This window comes from Pleurodeles waltl, chromosome 1_2 (genome assembly GCF_031143425.1).
Source record: "Pleurodeles waltl isolate 20211129_DDA chromosome 1_2, aPleWal1.hap1.20221129, whole genome shotgun sequence".
Classification (NCBI taxonomy): domain Eukaryota; kingdom Metazoa; phylum Chordata; class Amphibia; order Caudata; family Salamandridae; genus Pleurodeles; species Pleurodeles waltl.
In genome coordinates, this window is record NC_090437.1 from 342,473,398 (window position 1) to 342,499,845 (window position 26,448).

The following is a 26,448-nucleotide window of genomic DNA, read 5'->3' on the forward strand; positions in this document are numbered from 1 at the left end:
TCATTCAAGTCCACTAAGTGTAGTCCAGATACGGTGTTTCAATCAGATGTCAGGGCAAAAAGATCATCATTTTGTTTTTTGCACTGGTTTATTCTTGTCCTCAGATGTGTGTGAGACACAGAGACGTTTCACAAGCCTTGACTTTACCCTCCATCTCAAGACCTCTTTGAAGGGTAAGGTGTCCGAAGGTGCTATTGATGCAAATTTGTTACAAGTCAATGAACATCGATATACTTAGCACACTCCTATGGTCATTCTGCATAGTATCCTTCCTGCCTACCATGTAACATAACACCCATTGTTAGACCTGGCATCCTTGGCATGGTCTCCCCTGTATTTTTAGCGTCGAGCCTGCGTTGCATGCGCTAGCGCATGCGTATCGCAGCGAGACGCTTTAGGGTTTAGAAAAGGGCTCGGAGCCCTGTCGACATCACGTCAGTGTTTTTCATTGGTTCGTGGGCTTGCCTAATAAAATCTGCTTGCTTTCATTAGTCGAAGGTATGCATACGTCATGCCTTTTCCGGTGGCTAGCCCTCCTCTAGCGCATCGACCAAGTACAGAAAACATGCGAGGTTCGCTGTTTTCTGTCCGGCTCGTGGACTACTTTTTCTCTAATTTACTAGCGCGATTTCGCTTGGCAGAAGTCGAGCGCTTTACATAGTTAATTGCACTTTTGAGGGTTACGTACATAAATGCACTTTTGCCGATAGGTGAAAAGTCGGGTTAGGAGTTTACAACGCTATCAGCTCTAATATGAGCAAACGCGAGACCCGTTGCATTGCAAATGCTTGTTTGCCTCTGCTTCCCATGTTTTGACTGTGTGCTGGACTCTGGTTTTGCTATTTTTGGTACTCTGGGCACTTTAGTACTGCTGACCAGTGCTAAAGTGCAAGTGCTTCTGTGTAAATTGTATGTGCAATTGGCTTATCCCTGATTGGCATATCTGATTTACTAGTAAGTACCCAGTAAAGTGCAATAGAGGTGCCCAGGGCCTGTAAATCAAAAGCTACAAGTGGGCCTGCAGCACTGGTTGCGCCACCCACATGAGTTGCCCTGTAACCATGGCTCAGACCTGCAACTGCAGTGTCTGTGTGTGCAGTTTTAAACTGCCAATTCGACTTGGCAAGTGTACCCACTTGCCAGGCCTAAACCTTCCCATTTTTATACATATAAGGCACCCCAAAGGTAGGCCATAGGTAGCCCGTGGGCAGGGTGCAGGGTATGTTAAAGGTGGGACATGTACTTATGTGTTTTTCATGTCCTGACAATTCAGTTTTCACTGTTGCAAGGCCTATCTCTCTCATAGGTTAACATGGGGGCTGCCTTTAAATATCTTTAAAGCGCAGATTCCCTTTCGGAGCAGACAGACATGTGGAGTGTGGGGTCTCTGAACTCACAATTTAAAAATACATTTTTTAGTGAAGTTGTTTTTTTAGATTGAGTGTTTGGAAATGCAACTTTTAGAAAGTGGGCATTTTCTTGCTTAAACCATTCTGACACTCTGCCTGTTTGTGGATCCCCTGTCTGGGTCAGACTGACAGTTGGGCTGGTGTGAATTCCCTCTAGACAATGAGACAAAGGGAGCTGGGGAGTAGCCTACATATTCTGATGGACCATCTGAGCTAGAGTGAAGGGAGCAGTGGGCACTTACACCTGAATGGGCTGTGCCTGCCCTTACACAATACAGTTTCCAACCCCCTGGTGTGAGCCTGGAACCTGGCCTGGCCAAGGCAGGATCCTGTCAACAATAGAGACTTTCCTTTGAAGTAGGCCTACTTCAAAGGCAGAGAGGGGTATAAGAAGTGCACCCAAAACCCCTGAAAATTAGATTTCTTCAAGAATTCAAGGGGAACCTCTTCCAAGGAGAAGTGCTGAAAAGAAGTGCTGCCCCTGCCTGTGACTGTGCTATCCTGCAGTTGCTGCTTCTGCCTGTGAAAGGGGACAGGGACTGGACTTTGCTGTGGATTCCTGCTTGAGAAGAATCTCCAAGCGCTTTTGTTGAGCTTGCCTCCTGTTGTTGAAGTCTCAGGGCTATCAAAGGCTTCTCTCTGCCAGCACCTGGACTCTCTGCTGAGACTCCTGCCCTGCCAAGTGGTGCCCTATCCAGTCCCTGGGCTCTTGAGAGGTGAAGCTGCTAGCCAAGAAGTGAAAATCCACGCACAGACCGCTGTGCGGGAAAATTTTTGACGCACTCGCTGAGAAACGACGCGCTGCTGTCTCCGCGGCTAAAATCACCGCTCCACCTACATCATGGATGGAAGATCGACGCAACGCGGCTGGAGAAACAACGCGCAACACCTGCTAACTGAGGCTCATAACGACGCAAACCCCACATAGCATGGTTTTGTGATACTGTGTGACCGGATTTTCAACGCAACATTGCTGGGCACGGAATAACAATGCAAAGCCTGCCCGGATCCCAGGTGCCCGTCCGGATGGACGCATCATTCCCTTGCGGGAGAGAAGAAACGACATACACCGACCCAACCGGAGGAGGAACGACGTACGTTCTCACTTGCTGGTGAGCAATCAACGCATCGCTGGCCTTTTCCAACGCACTCTTGCCCATGCAGCTTTGTTTTGACTCTACCCAGGTACTTTTGTATGCTAGCAATGTTCTGTTTTCTAAAGGATTAAGACTCTTATTCTTTTAAAAATCCCTATCTTGACTTGTGTATGTTGGATTTTTGTCATTTTGGTCTTGTTTTGTTTGGATAAATATTACCTATTTTTCTAAACCTCTGTTGTGTCATTCTGTAGTGTTTTCACTGAGTTACTGTGTGTGTTGGTACAAATACTTTACACATTGCTTCTGAAGTTAGGCCTGTCTGCTCATGCCCAGCTACCAAGAGGGTGAGCGGGGGTTAACTGAGGGTAATTCTCCTTTACCACGACTAGAGTGAGGGTCCTTGCTTGGGCAGGGGGTAACCTGACTGCTTACCAAAGACTTAATTTCTAACACCCATTGTGCGTATTTGCCTCATTATTTACCACAACTGTGACATATTCACTGGTAACTCTTGAAGGAGGTGGGTAAGCACAAGACAATGCAAAGTTGTAGGCAGTGTAGTTCCGCTTCAAACAGTGTCTTAATAACAACAACATTTGGGCAAAGGCAGTTTATGCAGCTACTGCATTCTACATAGATACTGAGGTCTTGCTCCCCAAACAACAGTGGTTTCATTTGTCAAAACTGTTGGAGAGGTGTTGGTAAAGTGAGTAACCCTCTAAGCCCATCAACTGCAGTCTCAGCAAGGATGCAGTGAGGTTGGCTGGGCAAAAGTACTGACTGTTTCTGTTGCAGTTAACCTGGTATGTATGGGGGCAAGCAGGTTTTGATAAGATTGAAATCTAGAGGTGGTCGAGCCACTGAAGCTCAAAATCCTCTTGGTCTCATGAGCCCAAAACAATTCAAGCTTTTATTTGGCTTCTGCCTGCCATCCACTCTCTACACGTATGCACCAGTAATTAAAAACATGCATTTGCAATGCAAAGGGTCTTGTGTGTGCTCGAGTTAGATCTATTAACATTGTAAATTCCTAACTGGACTTTTCTTGCCACATAAATTGAAAATTAAAAGTAAAACAGTTGACGTTGGCAAGCCAATACAAAGCCTCACAGCCTTCATGGGCGTGAGCATCAAGGAGAGACACAAAAAGAAAAGGAAGCTCGCTCACAGTCAAAAATATAGGCAAATGTGCAATTATTCATGCAACAGAGTCAGTGTCCAAGGCGGTAACAAAACTGCCCCAAGGAGGGACAAACGTAAAGCATTTACCAATGATAACAACGGATTTTTGAAAAGCAAGCCCACGAGCATGTGAAAGTGATGGGCGTGCAGTGGGCGTGGTTAACAGCACACAGATAGATTACAACAGGCCAGAGCACTTGAGCGCTCGACCTAACAAAACATTAACTTTTGATGTAAAATATGGTGGGGAAGGAGATACTCATCTAGTGGCAGAACTGCACGAATGTGAATCCAGAAAGCTGGGGTCAATCCCAGTCCGCCAGCTTGACCACAATGTGTGACACTAGGCAAATATTTTATATTTGAGTCACGTTTTTCTTTATTATTGCATATGAGAGCATCTTGAAATACAAGAGTTCAAATTGTGTGCAGTGAACAACTCTCTTCCGTTTCATTTAATAAACTATAATGTTGCTCAATGTTCTTAATAATAATCTTGCCCACACATAAACGTTAAGAAGTGACGTGCCTCTTAGATCACTTTGGCACTGTCATAAAGGCAGGCGATACATGTTTCTAAATTCAGGCTTAAAAGCAATCACTTTTAGTAAACGCCCCTCAAAGTGAAGTGATGTAATCGGATATACTATGGTGAAACGATTCCCCATGATAAAAATACACTTTTTTGAAAGTTGAAAAGACCTTATATTTTTTCTTGCCTGTTACATGTTTTCCATGGCAAACATTTTCACGGCCTGGCTCGTGCACGGGCTCTTAGAGCTAAGTGAGACCCTTGGCTCAGCTCTGGCTCGTCTTTCCAGGTCAGTTTTTTTGCTCGAAAAACTGCAGTCTTGACCAACAGTACAAATGAATACAGGCTGTTTTCAAAGCGAAAAGGCAATTTAATCCTAATTCCATAAAAAATCTACCACTGTGGTTCGCTGGAAGGCCGCTGAACTGCAAACACCACGTCAAAATGCAACATGATTGAAATAGGGCAAAAGCGTTTCACTCTGGGTGCTGCGCACCACAAAAGAAAAACTTGTGGCACTGGGCATTGCACATCACCTGTCATCTCTAACCCATGCGCATAAATACCATAAGGCAATATTAATACTTCGTAACGCCTTAGCTGGGAAAACGCTCGAAATTGGAAGATTTTATTTAAAATGTCACCTTCACGTCATTTTAATTTCAAGACCGAATGAAAGCAATTGCTCACAATCTCTAAATAGTAAATTTGAAAAAAAGTATTGCACTGATCCCTCATGACTCATCCTTTGATACAAAGGTTGATTTTTTTTAATTAAAGGGCACACAATTCGAATTTTATCTTTCATTTAGTTACCTAAAGTGATGCTTTAAACAGAATTGTCCATGTTCACAAAACGATGTCCATTATACAAGTAAAATCCCCACAAGTCATTGTCTGAAATACGACCAAGTTTCAAGCTGCTGAAGATAAAATGTATATGCTCACCCACTTTCATAATGCAAGTTGATGTTGGCCTCCACTATAGGCAAATAACATGTTTTATGGATATCAGACAAAAAAAATGATATTTTATTTCAAAGTCGTATAAATGTACATAGGTTTTTGAATCGCCGTTTCACTTACTCTAGTTTGCCCCCTGAATTGAACTGTATTTTCTATAAGCACTGTTTTTACCATGAGCATTCTAAAACAGAAACTGGAACCCGAATAATAAATGGTGGAATACAATTTGCTGCGTATAGTAAAATGTGTGTTTTATCAGCTGCAAATGTACACATTGAATATTTAGGACAACTGTTTAAAACCTTAGGTTTGTGTGGTAACCACGATAAAGGACTCCTTCACATTGGTCCCACAACATAGCTGCTTAGAATAATGTATAAATCATATGGTCGATGGTACTTTCATAATCTAGGCAAATGCTATTTTCAACCACATAGGTTATACCAGTTAAAGCAGCTGTTTAGCTTAAGACTTCCTTACGAATAAGTGTGCTGCAAGCAATGATTTGATACCCTAATGACATCTACAACATGTTCATTAGAGCTGTCCATGGGACAGTACCACACCCTGCACACAATAAACCCTCTGCCTTGAACAACCAGGTAAGAATCAGTTCATACTATGTCCGATGAGGCTACTGTATTAGCTCAAAAGATAAACAAGATGTTTTCTAGAAATACGACTCAATAAATGACATTTTAACTAGCCTTTGTTATTGCGTTTACAGTAGCTAAAAGGCAGCGCCTCCATTTTCTGCTTTTCATTCCTGTATTTCCAATACGTTTTGCTCTGCACTGAATGTAGCCCTCTCCTTTGCCAAGGAATTTCATTTATCGTCATCGGCCACCTAACTCTTCAAAGTTACTTCACTCTTCCCAACATATTGTATGTGTTCTATACAATGGAAAGTCTTAATTAAAAAAAATACATAAATGTGAAAGAGCACTCCATGGGCTAGAAGTACTATTAGCTTTAATTACTCACGGGAATACACATTTTAGACCCAGAGTTACTGTTGGCTTACATGCTGACGCAATGAACTCTTTGCGGGTGGAACTCTATCACGTGCTGTGTGTATTTGAAGGCTACGCACCTCACTCACTGGAGGCTAAACCGAGGCATGCTGAAGAAAATGTGACTACTGAAAAGCCGGAACCAGTCAGACCATCACAGTGAGAGGCAGCTAAGTATCTGCCTTACCCAACTCCTACACAAATACCCGCTCCGAAAAACTTATTTCAAGAACAAGCCTTCATCAGGTGTTACTACCGATATGTACAAATGCGACGTGGGGCTTCTGATGCAAGGCATAGCGCAACCTAACCCGCCCCTCCACCGTTACATGATAAAAACAGGCTGCATAAAATCTTAGCCAGAGTGTGGCGTTCTGAACGCCTGCCAACAGTGGGTCGCCATGACAGACAGGCTGGCTGGGCCTCCCCCTTACCCACCCTAAATTCTAATACATCAGTGAGACAGTCTTTTCGGTAATAAAAATAAAGTCAATGCCTTTTTAAATGCTGCCGCGCTGTCACAGTGGAATAAAATTAGCCTGAAAAATGATCTAAAGGGATATGATGCAGTTCATTATGTATAACAGCAACAGCAGCGGTTTCTCTCTGTTCATAAAGGCTGCTCCATTAAATTTACCTCCAGTCAATAATTAGGAGTCCACAAATAAACCCAGGCAATTAAATCAATACTGCTGGGCAATTATGTTCCAGAGACCAGGCTCCATGGCACACGAAGACACTATATCTTCAACTGCAGAGCTAAGTGTTTGGATGCAAAGTTCAATAGGACCTCATTGACACGGAATACCCGACAGGAACAACAGGCAGAGCAGAAGGCAAGCCTGTGTGAGGCATAAATGCTCGACTGCAAGGCCGGCTTTACTTCTTATAAAAAACAAGTTTAATTCTGCCAGTTTCTGGCCAGCGAAACTGAGGTTTTAGAGTAAGAAGGTGTTCGATCAATACACAACAAGCCATAAGGCAAACTGTGTACGACACTTCCAAATACAGTAACAAGACCTGGTTAAATATGAGCAAAGTAAGCTAGCTAAAACCTGCTATGACTAGCAAAAAAAAGGCTACAGGGGGCGCATGTCTGATGAAAACTGGAATATTCCATCCACTGATGGGAATCTCACATCCCAAAACACACAAAAGTTGATGGGAAGAATGGTTGAAATTTGTTTAACCACTGGCACTCGCTCAGGGTAGCATCCTAAACCATAGTTCTTTTGTTCACCATGCCACCTCACTTTGGACCCAGTCATATGCAAATCATTCTTGACCCTGCTCCTCATGGAACAGTCCAGCACAAACTGCCAGGCCAGGTCCTCCCTGAATGAGAACACACACAACCCAGGACCTGTTTCGCCCTAGTTGTGGGCTCATCAACCAGGTACAGCTTTGTTCCACTGACAAACTGAGTATGGGCCCTGTGTCTGGGCATACCCATGCCATTATGGGCAGTACATAAAACACACAAAAGATGTGGCAAAGTCAATCAGTCACGCCATTTAAATGGAAAGCAAAGACTACTGGCTTCCCCCCTCCCCCCCATGCTGTTAAGCATCAGCAAAAAGAAAACAAATGCTCCCATTCAGGTATTGAATGCCAAAATAAATAAAGCTCAATGAAGTGTACATGCGCCATTTCGCTATGACGGCTCAAGCTTGACAACATACACGAGTTGCCACACATGCATGCACATATAGCATGATGTGCTCAACGGTTTTTTTTTCTGTTTGCTGTTCCAAGATAGAGGCGTCTAGCTGGGAGTGGTAAATAAGAAAAAGGAATAACGTGTATCAAAGGGTGTGTTAAGAAAGGAGCCAACCAGCAGCAAATTACAGTTACAGAGACACGCACCTGATGGAGAAGGCTGGAGAAGCAACAGAGGAGCTGGATGGGGTGGAATCAACGCAATTGATCCCAACAACACCGTGGAAGGGCAGCAGCGGACTAAAAATGAAAAACAAACCCACAGGTAGCAACACACACATGACCACCATTCTGAGAATCCTCTGTCACTTTGCAGAATTGCACCCATAAAATTTTTAAGCAGCCAATGAATGAATAAGTGACGACGGCCACCTACTGTGGACATTTTATATTCTTTTGAGGATTAAGCATGCTACAGTATTTTTGTGAACAGAGAGCATGTCCATATATTAAACATTTTTAATGCTGGTATAGAGTAAGTTATGCACCTTTATAATCAACAATTATGAAAGATATTGTGTTTTCACTGCAGATTATTGATCCTTTTATTTTCCCAGTTGCAGACTATGACACCAGAAACCTTTCTACATGCTGTGAATGTGCAAGGGCACCATTTATGTCCTATGGTGGTGCAGTGGCATCATGTGATGGAACCTAGGAGCGGTGACTCCTCAGAACAAAAGCGACACACGGAGGGCAAGGTAGAGCCAGATTTTAATCAAACTCCAAGACCCAATCATCTTGATTTGTCCTCGGAGAATATTGGATTCAATGACTTCAAAATTTCTGTTTGGGTTTTTTGAGGCTGGCCCTACCGAAAATTCCAACTTGAGTTATTGTCCCTGAAGGTAATGGAATAATCCCTTTCAGAGACGTCTTGACACACTTGTGATGGCCATAATGTTTTTAAATTCATTTTTCTTTAGTTTTGAATGTATTGCTTTGTTTAGATAAAACAGTAACAAGAACAACATGGGAGCTCGTAGGCAGCGGCTCCGGTTCAAAGGCTCTACCTCCTACGATTCGGCTGTATGCAGCTACACTAAAAGAGAACACCGGGAAAACAACAAACAAGTAACACACCAAGGCTGCAACAAGATCTACACAGAGATGACTATATGTGACCAGATAAATTAAAGTTCCCTACTGTACTCTTACAGCAGCAATTAGAATAATCCCCCGATAGGTCATCGAAAATGATCTGCCTTCTGATCCCCTAGAACTAATGTAATCGGACCACAGCGAGTCCGCAAAACCCACATTTGTATGTCTTAGGATCTTGGGACCCCACACCATCCCAAGAAGTGACCTGATGGAAACCACAAGACAGTCCGATGCACAGTGATAAGACAATCCTGAGCGTTAATGTCAGTTTCCATAGAAACCTTCAAAGCTCTCTAACAAGGATCAACTGTGACAGACTGTAATGTGACAGTGTGCAAAATGTAGCTTGGGATCTTTTCAGAATTCTAAAAGTCTACTCTACAGAAACGGGACGAGAAAGGGTATTAAAGAATCTGTGATTAGATAGAGTATCCACCAGCAAGGGTGCTGCCAAAGGTAACGTATTGTTTTGATGAATACTTCTAGCCACCTATTTCTCACCCTTTTCATTGATTCCAACGCAGTGCCTCTCAAAAGGTGGAAAGACTGGGAAGTGGACTAGGAAGTCCTGCTGGTCGAGCAAGCAAAATGGCTCTGCCCGTGGACTTGGTTCAGACAATAATGTCAGTTAAGTAAGGAATGGATGATGATGAACTTATGTCAGCTCCTAGGGGCATTGGTTATTTGCTGCTGTGTGTCGTCACATTCAGAGCAGTGACCGAGGGCGATGGCACCACCAACTAGCATGTAGGAGTTATTTTAAGAGTTTCTTGATCCAATCTGCAGCCTAGGGAGGCTCAAGGTGAGGAAGCTGCAGATGGAAGTATCTATCAAAATAAAGATTTACAATAATACCAAACGGGTAGCATCTTCCAAATACGGGTTTCAGTTTTGGGACCACTGTGCTTTGGGCAAGATTCTAGTGGAATATTATACATTTGAATGGGATGCTGCTGCCTGTGCCAGGGATATCCTTGGAAATGTACTGTACTGGTTATAGTTCTACCTGAAAGATAAAAAAAAAATATTCCAGTAAGCAATGGGCAAACTTTAAGAGCTAGGTGTACTAATATAATATTGTGATTTGTGCATGTCAGATGTTCGTGTCAACGGAGTATGAGGAGATCTCGGGAATCAGTGCCCCATAAGCAAACAAACAATACCTGATGTTAAAAAAAGATTTTGGGATCAGAGGTAGCAATGTGCACATGTTATAAACAGGGGAGATAAGAGGGCACAAACACTGTGTCTAGCCTACATAGATATTTAGAATATCCACACAAATTTGGTAAAGGAACCTATTTAAAAACCCTTTATCAAAAATCACACACTAAGCTGTCAGTTTTTTGTTTAGAAAATTTCAGTGATTTTGTGGCACTATTTTAAAAGCCAAAACCTGTTTTGGTCCTCTTAAATGTAGAATTCAAAACAAAATTGAAGGTGAACATTATATCGGTATGTATAGACTGACAATGTGAGTTAAATAATTTTGGTATTTAATGATATTACTGTATATAACAGAACGTGCTTTCACTAATCCTAATTAGGCTTTTTTTTAAACGTTGAGTGGCGTGGTAACTTATAACAGTATGTTTATTTTAAATGCTGATTTTTAATGTTTTAGGATTCAATGGTTGCAAAGAACTGTTGGATTGATAAGGGGATGAGACATTTCCTAATGGATAAGGAAGTTGAACTCCTCGAAATTGAAGAATTAGTCTGGAGGTCCGACCTGTCTTGAAGAAAAACACAGTAGGGGCTAGCAAGATGTGCAACTCACTAATCATTCTTGCCAAGGCAAAAGCTTCAGGAACACCATTTTTCGAATCACTAACCTATGGTCACTGTTGGATAGGTTTTCAAAGGTAACATGGACCTGAATAAAGTAAATTAAGATTCAAAACTGCATCTGCAGGCACCTAAGGCAACAACGTCCAGCTGCTTGGATCTACTGTCCTCTGGACTTGCGAAGAGTCTCCAACACAGGTGGTAGTTCTGAAGGGTCCTCTTGGTTCCTCTCTGTCTTCTGTACAACTTGAGAGATGCTGAACCCTTGCCTCTCCCTCCAAGACAGAACCCCTGTGCACAGCAACTGTTGCAGCAACCAAGGCTTGTTGACTCCTGATCCGAGAGATCTTCAGGCTCCAAGTAGCCCAGGACTCCAGCACTCCACCTCTGCAAGGACAGTCTCCTCTCTGCTGTTCCTGTGACATAGGACTCCTCTTCTAGTGTGCTGACTGGGCCTCACTGCGACTTACTGTGCCTGCTGCCTGAGGGTTGCTCCGAGTGCTTCTGCTGGCTCTCAGGGTCAGCCCGGTCCCCTCCAAGGGTCGAGTCCCAAGGACCTTGTTGATTCTCTTCAGCTCTGCAAATCTCCAACTGCTCTAGTTACATTTGCTTGCGCTTTTTGGTGGTCCTCCTGACCACAGATCCGTCTGCATTTCTGCGACCAGCAAGGGACAGCTCCTAGAAGACTTCAGGGACTCCTCTGACCGTCCACCTGGACACTCCTGTGTGGACTGGACTCTGTCTCCTTCTTTTGCAGGTCCTCTTCATCCAGAATCCATTGTTGGGTTCCACCAGTCTGGTCCTGCTTTTGCAATATTCCATTTACGAGTACCCATGTTAGCCTATGGAACAACCAGGTAAGTTACCTCTCCTGGTCATTGGGGGGGGGTCTTCTAGATATTTACCTCTTGGGGTTTCCACACTCTCCTAGCCCTTGGCTAACTACTCCATATCCTCCAATGGGGAATACATTCCAGCATTCCACTTTTTTAGTATATATGGTTTGCCCCCCCCGATAGGACCCATTGCTATTTGATGCTATTTCCTAATACTTACCTGTGTACATTTTGTGTGTACTTAGCTCCAGAAGGGGGTTTGCCTATAGTAATCTAGTTTGGCGTTCCTGTAATAAAGTACCTTTATTTTTGCAACACTGTGTGGTTTCTTTTGTGTGTTATCAGTTACTGTGTGACTACTGAGGTATTGCAAGTGCTTCACACTCCACCTACATAAGTCTTGGTTGCTCACCACAGCTACAACTAGAGAGCCCTGGCTATCTGGACTTTGTAACGCTATCTAATAAGGGTTGCCTGGACCCAGTATAAGGTGTAACACCATAGTTGTCCACCAAACACTGGGCCAGCCTACTACGCCTCATATGCCATCTGGCATGTTTTACTATCAGGATGCAGGAATCCATGAGGCCAAATAGCCTCATAGTTTGTCTCACGGAAATCCAGAACAGATGCCAAAACATCGGAATCATAACCTGAATATTCTGGACTCGCTGCTCGGGGGGATAGGCACGAAAATGCACTGTGTCCAGAGCAGCTCCGATGAAAGGGAGAGGGAGTAAGATGCGATTTCAACACATTTATAGGGAACCCCAGCGAATGCAGGAGGTTCGCTGTAGCCTGAAGTTGGGTGACATTCTGGGGCGAAGGAGCCTTCAAAAGCCAGTCGTCAAGGTAGTGGAAGACTGAAACCCCTAACTTGCACAGATGAGCTGAGACCACTGCCATCACTTTAATAAACACCTGAGGGGCGCTGGTGAGGCCGAAGGGGAGCACTGTAAACGGAAAGTGCTTGTGGCCCACCCGGAACCATAAGTAAGCCTGTGGGCAGGCAGGATTGGTAATATGGAAATATGCATCCTGTGAGTCCAACGCTACCAACCAGTCTCCTTGGTCAAGGGCAGACAAGACCTGAGCTAGAGTAAGCAATTTGAATTTCTCCTTTATGAGGAAGAGATTGATGTCCTGCAAATCCAGAATATGCCGAAGACCCTTGTTCTTTTTGGGTATCAGGGAGTAGCGGGAATAACAACCACTGCCTACTTCTGATATCAGGACCCTTTCAAGGTCTCCCTTGGCCAAGAAAGCTGCAACTTCCTCGTGGGGCAAAACTAAGTGATCCTTAGCCATTCTTTTGAGGGAGGAATTGGGGGAGGGAAAGACTGGAAGGGGAGGGAACAGTCCTTCTATATGATCTGCAAGACCCATTTGTCTGATGTTATGGACCACCAGTGAGAGAGATGAAATTGAATCCTCCCTACAACTGGATGTACATGGTCTTGCAGAATCACACTAGGAGGGCTTGGACACTGTAGAGGTGGGGGGCTGGGTGATGGACAACTTCTGGGCAGATCCTCTGGGTATGAAGGCATCATGACCGCGTCCCCGCACAAGCTGTTGGCCTGGCGCAGAACAGTGGAAGGTCTGTAGAAGGCATGGTGCCACGCCCCTTCTGAACCCACGAAAGGGGGCGATACAGACTGCTGGCGAGGGGTCGCCAAGAGGTCCAAGGCTTAGTGCTGAGTCTGCCTTATTGCCAAATAGGCGGGACCCATCAAAGGGCATGTTAGACCTGACAGCCTTAGGGTAGTCACCCCTAACTTTTTGCCTGCCTCCCTCCACTTTGTGGACACTGTTTTTGCTGGTTTTTAGACTCTGCGCACTTTACCACTGCTAACCAGTGCTAAAGTGCATATGCTCTCTCCCTTAAAACATGGTAACCTTGAATCATACCGGATTGGACTATTAATTTACTTATAAGTCCCTAGTAAGGTGCACTTTATGTGCATAGGGCTGGTAAATTAAATACTACTAGTGGGCCAGCAGCACTGGTTGTGCCACCCCCTTAAGTAGCCCCTTTTCCTTGTCTCAGGCCTGCCATTGCAAGGCCTGTGGATGCAGTTTCACTGCCACCTCGACTTGGCATTTAAAAGTACTTGCCAAGCCTAGAAACTCCCCTTTTTCTACATATAAGTCACCCTTAATGTGTGCCCTAGGTAACCCTTAGAGCAGGGTGCTGTGTGGGTAAAAGGCAGGACATGTACCTGTGTAGTTATATGTCCTGGTAGTGTAAAACTCCTAAATTCGTTGTTACACTACTGTGAGGCCTGCTCCCTTCATAGGCTAACATTGGGGCTGCCCTCATACACTGTTGAAGTGGCAGCTGCTGATCTGAAAGGAGCAGGAAGGTCATATTTAGTATGGCCAGAATGGTAATACAAAATCCTGCTGACTGGTGAAGTCGGGTTTAATATTACTATTCTAGAAATGCCACTTTTAGAAAGTGAGCATTTCTTTGCACTTAAATCCTTCTGTGCCTTACAATCCATGTCTGGCTGGGCTTGGTTGACAGCTCCTTGTGCATTCACTCAGACACACCCCAAACACAGGGTATTCAGCCTCACTTGCATACATCTGCATTTTGAATGGGTCTTCCTGGGCTGGGAGGGTGGAGGGCCTGCTCTCACACAAAGGACTGCCACACCCCCTACTGGGACCCTGGCAGACAGGATTGAACTGAAAGGGGACCTGGTGCACTTCTTAGCCACTCTTTGAAGTCTCCCCCACTTCAAAGGCACATTTGGGTATAAAACAGGGCCTCTGCCCTACCTCACCAGATACTTGCTGGAGAAGAAACCTGAACCAGAAACTACATCCTGCCAAGAAGAACTGCCTGGCTGCTCAAAGGACTCACCTGTCTGCTTTCTACAAGGGACTACTGCCTTGCTGTTGGCCTGCTGCCTTGCTGAACTCTTGTCTGGCAGTGAAAGTGCTCTCCAAGAGCTTGGATAGAGCTTGCCTCCTGTTCCCTGAAGTCTCAGGACCAAAAAGACTTCCCTTTTTCACTAGGACGCTCCGTGCGCCAAAAATTTCGACGCACAGCTTGTGCTGCGGTGAGAAAAACGGCGCACACCGACGCTGATCAACGCGACGCTCTGGGGACGACCGGAAATCCGGCGCACGGCTTCGCAAGGACAACGCCGCCCGACCTCTAGAGGAGAAATCGACGCGACGCCTGCCGTGAGATCGTAATTTCAACGCGCAGCCCCGCAGAACGACGCGCAGCCGGAAAACAAGCAGGAAAATCCACGCACAGACCCGGGACATCTGGTAATCCCCGCGATCCACAGAAAGAGACTGTCCGCGCGCCGGAAAACGACACACGACTTCCCCGCGTGGAAAATAACGACGCAAGTCCGTGTGTGCTGAGGAGAAATCGACGCACACACCCTTTTTCCACGCACCTCTTCTTTTGTGGCCCTCTAAGGAGATTTTTCCACGCTAAACCAGGTACTTGTGCTTGAAGGAGACTTTGTTTACATTCTAAAGACTTAAGACACTTTATATCACTTTTCAGTGATATCTCTACAATTTTCCATTGCAACTTTATTCTTTTTGACCTACAATTATCCTGATAAATATTATATATTTTTCTAAACACTGTGTGGTGTATTTTTGTGGTGCTATATGGTGGTATTGTATGATTTATTGCACAAATACTTTACACATTGCCTTCTAAGTTAAGCCTGACTGCTCGTGCCAAGCTACCAGAGGGTGGGCACAGGATAATCTTGGATTGTGTGCGACTTACACTGACTAGAGTGAGGGCTTTTGCTTGGACAGGGGGTAACCTGACTGCCAACCAAAAAAACCATTTCTAACAGGGCATGTCTGTGAGGTTTGCCTGGATGTCCCCTGGAAAGCTAGATGTACATAGTCAGGTGTGGCATCGAAGGGTCACTGTCGATGAAATCGCTCTATCCAGCGAGTCAGTCGTGTCCAAACCACACCTCATGGTAAACTTGATCACATCTCTCCCATCCTTAACTGCTTGGGAGAGAATGGCCTGTGCTTCCTCTGGGACCTGAGGCAACACCTGCATCACCGTATCCCACAAAGTGTGGGGAAAAATGGCCCAATAGGCATGAGGTGTTTACCGACCTCAATGCCAGGATGTTGGAAGAAAACATTTTCTTCCCAAGCTGATCCAGCCTCTTGGATTCCCTATCTGGAGGTGTGGAAGGGAAGGTGCCATGGGAAGTAGATGCCTGAACTACCAAGCTCTCTGGGGTGGGGTGCTGTGTGAGGAAACTAGGGTCGCCCAATGCCAGGTGATGGCAGCAGCCAACAGTCCTGTTTACAGGAGCCCCTGTGCTGGGTTTGGACCACGTCCCCAGCAGGACATCAGTGAGGGCTTCACTGAAGGGCAACATTGGCTTTGATGTGGAAGCCCCCAGCTGAAGCACCTCTGTCAGGAGGTTAATCCTGACCGTCACTGAAGGCAAATAGAAGTCAAGGACCTCTGCTGCCCTACGCACCACCATTGCATATGATGCACCCTCCTCTGTAAGCACCAGAGGATGGGAGAGCAAGCCAGTATCTGGAGAGGTGTCCAGTCCACTCGCCTCTCGCAGTTCTTCATACCAGTCCAATTTCATATGGGTTTCCAGAGCGTCCAAAGACCCCTCCCATTCCTCACCAGTGCCTGGCTGTTCAAGTAAATGCTCAGACAAATATCTGGCACCACTGGGCCCGTTTGCACTGAAATTGGCATCCAGCAACACAGTTCCGGCTCCGGATCGTCGGTGATAACAATGGGGCTCGCGCCACCGGTGGTTGCCTGTGGGGCCTGGAGTGTCATGTTGGAAGCAGCATGTGAAGCCGGCGCCATTCAGGAATCGGATCCATGCTGCCCCATCAAAGTCAAGGCCGAAGTAGCCAGCGTGGAACTTGATGGGGCCTCTGCCAGCCGGGCCGCTCAAACACAAGACTCATGACCTAGTAAAACTCCTTCAATTGACCGGAGGTCACTTCGGCTTCTGGGAAGAGAGGAAGGGGCGGAATCGGGCCTGGCATCAGTTCCACAGAGTCACCTCGTTGGCAGACGGACAAGCCAAAGGTAAAGTCTGCTTTGATGTCTTCTTGTGCCTCTAACCCCAAGTGCCCAGTGAACCTAGAGTGGGATGAAGAGGACTTGGGGCTCCTGGAACGGTCCCGTGACCTTGTCCTCGACTGTGACCTCCGAAGAGTCGCACCGGTCGATATCAACTCCTGGGCCACCATTAGCTTCAGGGACCGCTCCCTCAAAGCTTTCGGACACATGGCCCGGCAGTCTGAGCATGACTTCGAATCGCGGTGGCGCTCAAGACACCCTAAACTTACCTGGTGTGGATCCATCACTGACATGTTGTGATGGCAGGCGCCACTCGGCTTAAATCCAGTCTTTCTTGAGGTCATTCTCACATAGACGAAAAAAGCCTCAACAAAAAGGTCAAAAAAGGCCCGTCAAAAAAGACAGACCGTAGCTCTGTTCTGGATCTGAACTTAAGCGGTGTGGAAGTAAAAGAACTGATGTACACGTGCCTCGGTGGTGCCTTTATAGGCACTGTGACATCACAGATGGCTCTAACAACGTCACGTAAATCCAAATGATACCAATGGACGGCACGCACAGGGGTATTGCTCAGCAAAAGTTCCTCATTCCAAGCCGACGCCTGGAAATTCCAAAGGTAAGGAATCTGCAGCTAGAAGTCTCTATCAGATTAAAGTATATTAGCTGGAATCATGGGATTCTGGAAACAGTCTTAGAGGTAAATGGTCCACATTCCTATTTGTCATCATCAATAGGTTTGTAAATGCCCCTTAGGCATTTGTCCCACAGTCTATCTAATGTACATTTGGCCTGGTAAAAGAGAGCTCCTAATAGGAGTGTTACTGGCCTTGTTGTCCCATTGATTATACTAAATCATTCTAACCCTACTGTGTACCTACAATTTGCTTTGTCTCATCTTCAACATCTTCCAAATCCTTGCAGTAAGTGATCTCTGGAATAAAACATGCCACTAAGGTAGCCCATGGGCCCTCATCAACTGTTGGAAGTCTTTAAAGATGCCTCCCAAGTATAGCTCTCAAATCATCAAAAAATCCTTCTCCCATGCTCACTGTCCTCCCAATTTCCCTACATTGAAGGGTTTGTGAACATAAAGGCACGCGAGCTACCAAGTTTACTAGTGGTTTGTAAACTCTGTTGGGTATGAAGCGTACAAAGGACACGCACAGCAGTGCCATATGCAAGAGGGTTTGGACTTTTTGGATTACAAATTAAAAATACATTTTTGGTGAAGTTGGTTTTCGAATTGTAAATTTGAAAATGCCACTTTTAGAAAGTGGGCATTTTCCTGCTTAATCATTCTGTGTCTCTGCCTGTCAGCTGAATACACGTCTGGGTCAGGGTGACACATGGTCTGTTTGTGCATTCTCTGTAAATAGTAACACAAAGGGAGCTGAGGTGTGCCCTGCATATCCTGATGGCCCATCACCAGGCTGATGGGCCCTCCTGAGCTAAAGTGATGGGCGGAGCTGACACTTGCACCTGAATAAGGATGCACCTGTCTTCACAGAAAGAAGTCTCCAACCCTGTTTAGTGTGTCTGGGGCAAAGGCAGGGAAAGGTAGGGTCTTGTGCATTACAAAGACTTCTCTTTGAAGTCTGCCTACTTCAAAGACAGAAATGGGTATAGCTACTGGACCTCTGACATCACATAATTAGAACACTTCCGGACTGAGGGCATTCTGCCAGGAAGAAGAGCTAGATGCTGTAGGAGGGACTGCCCCTCTGCCTGTTGCTTTATTGTGCTGGCCCGCTGCTTGCGGTTTCTATTCTGGGAGTGAAAGGACTGGACTTTGCTTTCCACATCCTGCTTTCCAAGGTTCTCCAAGGGTTTGAACTGAGATTACCTCCTGTTAATAAATCTCAGGGCCATCAAAGACTTCATCTACCAGCACTTTAACTCTCTTGCTGAGAGTCCTGACTTGCCAAGTGGTGCCAAATCCAGTTCCTGGGACCTTGGGAGTGCATTCTGGTGCAACCAGGAAGAAAGTGGTACTTCGACTTCCAGAGAGACTTCGGAACCGTTGCCGCTCCCGGACCGAGCACCGCTGCCTGTACTGGACCTGTGGTCCCCGCTAAGTACAACGACCGCAACCTACAACACAGGCCCTGCCACTGTGCCTCCGAAGTCCCACCACAGCGTGAGTGCAGAGTGCCGTGTCACCGACATCAATAACACCCGACTCTGCCACAGCACCTGTGATGTAATTGCGACATGCAAAGGTTGATCACTCGCATCTTGACCTGCTGGATTAATTGACCCTGCCTTGTCTTAAGGGACTGCCACCTCACTGCCAATCGACGCATCACCTCCCGTGCAACCAACCGTAAGGAACCGACACCTTACCTACACTGCCTAGCAGTAAGGAATCAACGCCTCACCTCCCTGACACTGTGCAATATCTTTGTTTCCTCATCGTTTTTCAAGGTACTGCAACTGGTGTCTATACAACTCCGTAGCCGGCCAGCACTCCCTCGCCTGTGGGTGCTGAACTGTTGGAAGGGACTCCGTCAAGCCTTTTTGATAACCCCAGTTGGTGCTATACTACAATTAATCTTTGAAAGTTTGTATCTTTACTTGTGTATGTTGGATTTTTGTCATTTTGGTCTTGTTTTACTCATATAAATATTGGATATTTTTCTAAACTGGTGTGTAGTCCTTTTGTAGTGTTCTCACTGTATTATCGTTTGTGTGTGTACAAATACTTTCCACATTGCCTCTGAGATAAGCCAGACTACTCTTGCCAAGCTACCAGGGGTGAGCAGGGGTTATCTTAGCTGTGTGACACCCTTATTCTGACTACAGTGAGAGTTCCTACTTGGACAAGGTGCAAACCATTGCCAACAAGAGACCACACTGGTGATCAGCAGTGAAATTAATGTTAGACATGGGGTCCCTAGTTGGTTTGGACCAGGAACCCTGAATGACGTCTCTAAGTGCATCAATGACCAGAAGCAGGGATTCTGATATGGAAGCTTCCGGTTGCAACACTTCTGTAAACAGATTAGTCTTGACTGCCTCTGAGAGCAGCTGAAGGTCTAGGACCTAAGCTTCCCTCCTCACCACCACTGCGTAGGAAGCCCGCTCCTCTGTAGCCACGGTAGGGGGAGAAAGCTTGCCAGTATCTGGAGAGGTGTCCAGTTCATTGGCTTGATCCAGATTCTCACACCAGTCCATTTCTTCCTCACAGGGCTGGTATTCTTTAAGGTCCACCCACCCCTCAGAGTCTCCCTCAAGGCCTAGCCCAAGTGAACAGAGCTCAGACTCCAATCTAGAATTCAAGGCTCCTGCCAGGGTCAGCGTTGGGCAATGCCCATCCAACTTAGTGTCAGAGTTGGGAATGACAATGGGGATGGTGCCGGGAGTGTCAGCATCAGGACCGCTGGTGGTTGAGATGTTACAACCAGTGTCGGTCCGGATCCAAGACTGGATTTTCGGGAGCCCATAAAAGCTGAAGCCGCTTTTCCGGAACCAGATGGGGCTTCCTCAGACTTCGTGGGGCCAGAGGGTGCGCTGACAGGGGTCAGACTGCCCAGAAAGTAGGTGCATAGCCTCATAAAACTCTTCAAGTTGGGCAGGGGTCACTTCAGCTTCCAGGAAGTCGAGGTAGCAGGGAGCCAGCCCAGGTGCATGGGAACAGTCCAGCCCGAACTGCCAAGCCAGGTCCTCCCTGGACCGGAAACAAGCATCCTGGGACCGGTTTCAGGGTATCACCCTTCATCAGCCACGCTAGCTTGAATCCAGTGGCACAGTGAGCACGGGAACACTCCATCCATCATTTTATTTTGTGATGCTGCTTTGTGCGCCCTAAGTGGCAGGGTATGCCCAGACGTGGGTCCCTTGCTCGCTGCGCCACTGGATTCAAGTTGTCCTGGCTGATAAAGGGTGATACCCTGAAACTGGTCCCAGGATGATTGTTTCCTGTCCAGGGAGGACCCAGCCTAGCAGTTCGGGCTGGACTGTTCCCATAAGGAACAGGGTCAAGACTGATTTGCATATGGCTGGGTCCAAACTGGGGTGATGTGGCAAGCAAAATAACAATGGATTAAACCTAGATCTGTGACTGGAGGTGAGTGTTTGAAAAGTTTCAACACTCAGTCCATCGTTTTATTTTGTTTTGTGTTGTTCATATCCGAAGCATGGGGGTCCCTCCCATTTTCTGGCTTGACAAACAAGCCAACAGTCTTCCTTATTTGCCATGCTTGCAATGGCTTTCGGGTAAGTATGGCCAGTAATCAAAGCATCACAATCTCAGTGAGATGCACTACTTTTTCCCTCTCTTACATCAGCATTTCCTACAATGAAATGCTGTTTTTTCTGGCCTTTTTTCCTTTCCACCTCTTTTAGTCTGAACTATTGCTCCTCAATCTCTCAAGTCTATGTTAGTCTAAATACCACCGCTGTTTGACTGCAATGTCATCATGTAACCAGCTACCCAGCTTGCCTCTGCCTAGGCACTGTTGATTGGTCACTCTTCAGGCACTTCTAGCCATTACTCACTCCTCTCAGCAGCATCACACAGGAGGAAAAGGAGCATCAACCCGAGTTGCAGGAATAGGCATGACATAAGCATTGAGTGGATTTTTTTTTGTTGATTTTTTTTAAACAAAAAATACTGATGTATTTATGTCCATGTTTGTGTTTGTATACGTATGTAGGGGTACATGTTTCTTTCTGTGAACGTGTGCATGAGATAACATTTTCAGTGCTGTGTCCCTGCCCACGCTAGTAAGCCCTGGCTGAGATGATGCCCTTTGCACACCAGTGGTAAAATGCGGTCTCTTGTGTAATAAAATGCTGGCCCTTACACAGTGGTGGTAATTGTTGGTGATTTGGGGACGTCTAGAGCATGCTGCCTAACCATAGTGAAATGCTGGCCGTAGTTCATGGTATATTGATGGAAACCATAGTATGAAAGTACCTATCTCGGGCATAATGCTGGTCTAGAAAGAAAGGTGGTCATTAATAACCTTTGTGCACATCTATAGAACATCATTGTCCACCCAAGGCATCATGGTGGTCCTGGCAGAATTGCGCTCATTCTGAAAACACGGATAGCATCCGTTCAACAAGGATCCTTCTGCGGCATACTATTCACTTGGTCCCTGTATTATGCTTGTAGATAATGTCATATTGGGCGCATGCATGGCATGACAGCTTCCATCCTAGCATAATGATGGCCCATGGTCAACTATGGTAATTCCAGGTATGTTTAAATATGATGAGGAAAGACATACAGAGAAACAAATGTGAATACATTCAAGTTCAAGAAGATTCACAAAAGAAGGAACCTATGTAATGTGGACGATAGTACAAAATGTTGGCCAACTCTCTCTCTAAATCATAGGGAGATACCTATTTACCAATACCTGGGTTTGGAGAAGAGAATTGAGCAACACACAAAACCTATCGCATTTGTAAATGCATGTTCTGTTGCTTTTGCGGAGTAAATAAAAAATGTTTTGCTCTTGCCCCCAGCCGGCAGCTAAGCCTATAAGGTCGGAGTTCAGCATCAGCGGGGAACATCAGTAGGTGATTCTACAATTTCGACTCGAGTTCAAGACAGCATCAAGTGGAGCAATGAATGTTTTCTAACACACACACGTTTTCTAAAACAGCGAATGGCTGGACAGAAATGTGCCATCAGAAAAAAGACTGTCAGGGGTATAGCATGGCAGTGGACAGTATTACAGAATAGCACATGTAAAGATCCCAGAATAAGGCCCTTGTAAGAGCAATAATGCAGAGACATTTGAAAATAAAAGCTGCAGCTAAAGGTCGTACAACTTGGAAACAAGATCGCATCGTGTAAGAGAGTGCATATGTGCAACGTTTCTTTAAAAAAGGGGGGTGGAATGATTAAGTTAATAAAAAAGTGAAAATGACAAAAAACTGCATAAAATATACAGTGATAATCATACTGAAATTGTTACCTCGAAGATATCCGAGATTTTAAAAATTACCATTTCCAAGTACAAAAACACAAGCCACGTGTCTGCGTGAAAAGTCGTTTTTCTTTATGTACCATATTCATATTCATTTTGTTTTAAAAATTCGGAACGAGGAAATCGTTCCTCTAATCCACTCTAAATTTTGCATTGCCCTCAGTTATTAATGATTAAGTATTGCAGTAGCTCTTGGAAGAAAAAAAAAACAATGAACAGACGGACTGAAAAAAGCTTTAGAGATATGTTGTCAATGATGTCAAAACAAAAGCAGGCTATGACTAGAAAAGCAGGGCTCTCACCTGCCAATAAACTGCCCTTGATCACTTACAAGAGGGGAGCATCCCGGCAGACTGCCTGCGTATGAAAAAAATCCACTTGAAAGAGAGGAGAAAGTATCACACAGGTCACAGCAGCAGTCCCGGCAGAGCCCTCGGGGACTGCAGCTAGTCTCAGCCTTGTCATCCTCTGTGCTTCTCTTCTCTCTCTTCCCAGAAAATGTCGATAGGAAAATGTTTGAGGGGCCTCTGGTGGAATTTTTTTTCTCATTCTTTCTGCATCGACAGGATGCCAAATCAATATTTAGTTCCCACTAACAAGCTGCTCGAGGTCTCAGTAGAAAATATTGTAGAGAATGCGGGAAGACACAGTAATAAACAGCTGCCTGACAGTGAGGAAAACATGAATTGACTGGAAGCAGGTCCGCGGTAAAAGGTCACTGAAAACCATGAACTCCTCAGGTGTCCATATCAACTACCGACTTTAAAGAAGCCCAAGAAGGCGGGTTTTCCGGAGAGGAACAGCCTGATCCGTCTTCATCTGAACACGCAGGGAGGCCGGCGGGATAATTAAATTAATGCATGTGGCAGGATCCGCGCCGATGCCGCTGACCAGATACGAACTTTTCATCTGTTACAATCAGCGAGGGTGGCGTTTCCTCTCTACCATCGAGTGGTGCGCGCGTTGCTACTGTTAAAGGAGAGAAGCCTGGGAAGGTGGGAGTGCATACGTGATCTTAAAAGAGATACAGGTTAACATAAACATCGTTAAATAGTTATATTTCGCGCGCGCACAACAATGACGATGCATAATAATAGTGCAGTACCTGTCCTTCCAGAAGTTTCAGTATGTGGTACATCCACTGCTGATCCTGTTCCAGCGCTTCCTTGGTTTTTATTGCTTCCTGTGGGTGAAGAAGATCAAAGGCTAGTTACAATCAGTGCTTTAAATGGGCCAGTACAGTCCAGTACCGGCACTTTTTATTTTATTTTGAGAGGGACAGTACCTGCACTTCTTGGGAAAAACGTAATATTTTTAATTAGAGAGTACTGGCACTTCTCGGAAACAAGTGCAGAGGCCCTGCACTTCTATTTTTCCATTTCAAGCACTGGTTACAATATGTGTGTTTTTGAGAAGATCCTTTTTAGGTCTGGCTTCAAAACGCAGCTGTCAGCTACACCTACTGTATATACTCATTAAAATATGTATGGGATAAAGCGCCCCATGTCGTACACTGAAAGGACGTTGTAAGTCACCAACGAGCTCCATGATCATGTAGAGGAATGGGGCTAAAGACTGGGCAGTGCAGGCCTTTAGTTACACCAGGTATTACTTCAAATGAGCTGGAGCCGACGCAGGCCGGTTTTGACATCCGATGGCCACTTCTGGTGACACTGTCACTTTCCTCTGCTCCCCAAGGTTAACTGCAGCAGGCACGGGGAGGCTTCGAGCGAGTGAAAGAAAGAGGCTGGGAAGGGAAGATGGATTGAAAGCAACCAGAAAGGGACAAGAGAAGAGGGAGAAAATGGATGGAAAGTGTGTGCAAGGAGACAAAGGGGATGGGGCCGGTTTGAGGATTTCTGCCAGGGCTGGTTTTGTGCTTTTGGTTCTTCATGCTGGCTCTGGCCAAAAGCAGAGTTTCTTTGTAAGGCCACTGAACTCCACAGTGACCTGCAACTTCCTTAAAATGCACGGCAGGGGATTCTTTATTCCTTACAATGCATAGTCACATCATTATCTTCCCCACAAACCACTTAAATCCTTGCTGAGTTGCAGCTTCATATGAAAAAGTAAGTTTGCATGTTTGGAAACATGAAAAATATAAGTAAAGTCTCTAGTGCAAATGTAAACACACCAAAAGGCTGTTAGATATTTGTTATAAAAATATATAAGAATCAGTTTAATACAAGCTAGATTTAAAAAAATGGAAATGAGTAGGAATGCATTGAGACATGCACAAGATTCTATGCTTTCCATAATTACCTAAAGTGTGCAAAAAATAAAGATGCTGTCATAAATATCTCCTTTCTGCTTATTTTATCACTGTTCAACTACAAAAACCGAGCAGAAGATGGAGGGGCATATTTCATATTTTTTGCCGCATACCCTGTTGCTGGCTGTGGAAGCATGAATGGTGATGTCAGAACTCAACTGTAAGGGGTTATAGTTACTTTAGTACAGCACAGTGAGGGATTGGGTGCAGGAACTGGTGCCAAAACCCCTGTGGGCCAGGCCCTGTGCCCAACCTCTGTGTACAGCAGAGGGTTGGGTGCAGGGCCTGGCACTCAATCCCTGGTGGGAGCACACAGCTGACTATGAGATATCATAATATAAACAGCATTAATACAAATAAGGCAGATCTAGTGTCTTTGTCAAAAAGTCCGAACTCCAAAACATAAAAAGTGGGCCTTTTGGCTATAAGACGGGGATCAGCATACCAAAATATGTAGCACAGGTCTGTCTTTGTCAAAAAAATAACCAATAATTATATTGACATTTATATTTCATGAACTCATACTGTGCAATGTTTAATAAAAGTGAATGTTGTTCTTAGAAATGGGGTCTCTAGTTGGCAGTGGTTTGCACCTTGTCCAAGTAGGGCCCATCACTCTAGTCAGGGTAAGGGAGCCACACAGCTAAGATAACCCCTGCTCACCCACGTGGTAGCGTGGCTCTTGCTGTCAGGCTTATCTCAGAGGTAATGTGTAAAGTATTTGTGTGTGTGTGTCTGTGCACGCGTACACACACACATACACACACAGTAACACAGTGAAAACAGTACAAAAGGATTCCACACAAGTTTAGAAAAATAGCCAATATTTATCTGAATAAAACAAGACCAAAAGAACAAAAATCCAACATGCACAAGCAAAGATACCTTTTCTAAAAAGTTGCAAAGAATCTTAATCCAGAGGAATTAATATTTGTCTCTTTTTAACACACAGTACCTGGAATGCGTCAAAAACAAAGACGAGGTGGGGCACAGAGGAGGTGAGGGGCTGGAAAACAAAGTAGTGAGTTGGTTCCTTACTGTGCAGGGGAGCTGATGTGTTGGTTCCTTAGTGACAGGGGAGGTGATGTGTCCATTCTCTCCTCGCAGGAGAGGAGATGTGTCGGGTTCTGGTCACACAGCCTCGGTTCCTTGCTGCGGTTTGGGGTCAATGTGAAAATGACACCCAGGGGTGATGCGTGGGAAAATCCAATTGGACGGTGATGATAGAGTCGCGGTGGTACAAACACTGCATTGGTTCTACAGGTGATGCGTCTATCCCTCCATCGCAAGGCAGGCACTGCATTAATTATTCTGCCGCACGTCCAGCGATGTGTTGATTTTCAGCTGTGGCAATTTGATGCGTCGATTTTCTTCCGCTGGACACTAATTTCCACTTCTAAGGGACTGGATTTGGCACCACTTGGCAAGTCAGGACTCTCAGCAGAAAAGTCCAGGCACTGACAGATGAAGTCTTTGAAGTCCCTGGGATTTCTTAACAGGAGGCAAGCTCAGTT

At 45.4% G+C, this 26,448-nt stretch overlaps 1 protein-coding gene across 1 annotated transcript in view; it reads right to left on the bottom strand.

Moving 5' to 3' along the window:
* Positions 1-26,448, bottom strand: part of CNTLN (centlein) — a 1,263,565-nt gene that overhangs the window by 71,457 nt on the left and 1,165,660 nt on the right. Inside the window, exon 26 of the mRNA XM_069239496.1 lies at positions 23,768-23,845. Coding sequence (XP_069095597.1) covers positions 23,768-23,845 — 78 coding nt within the window. The remainder of the gene's footprint in view (positions 1-23,767; positions 23,846-26,448) is intronic.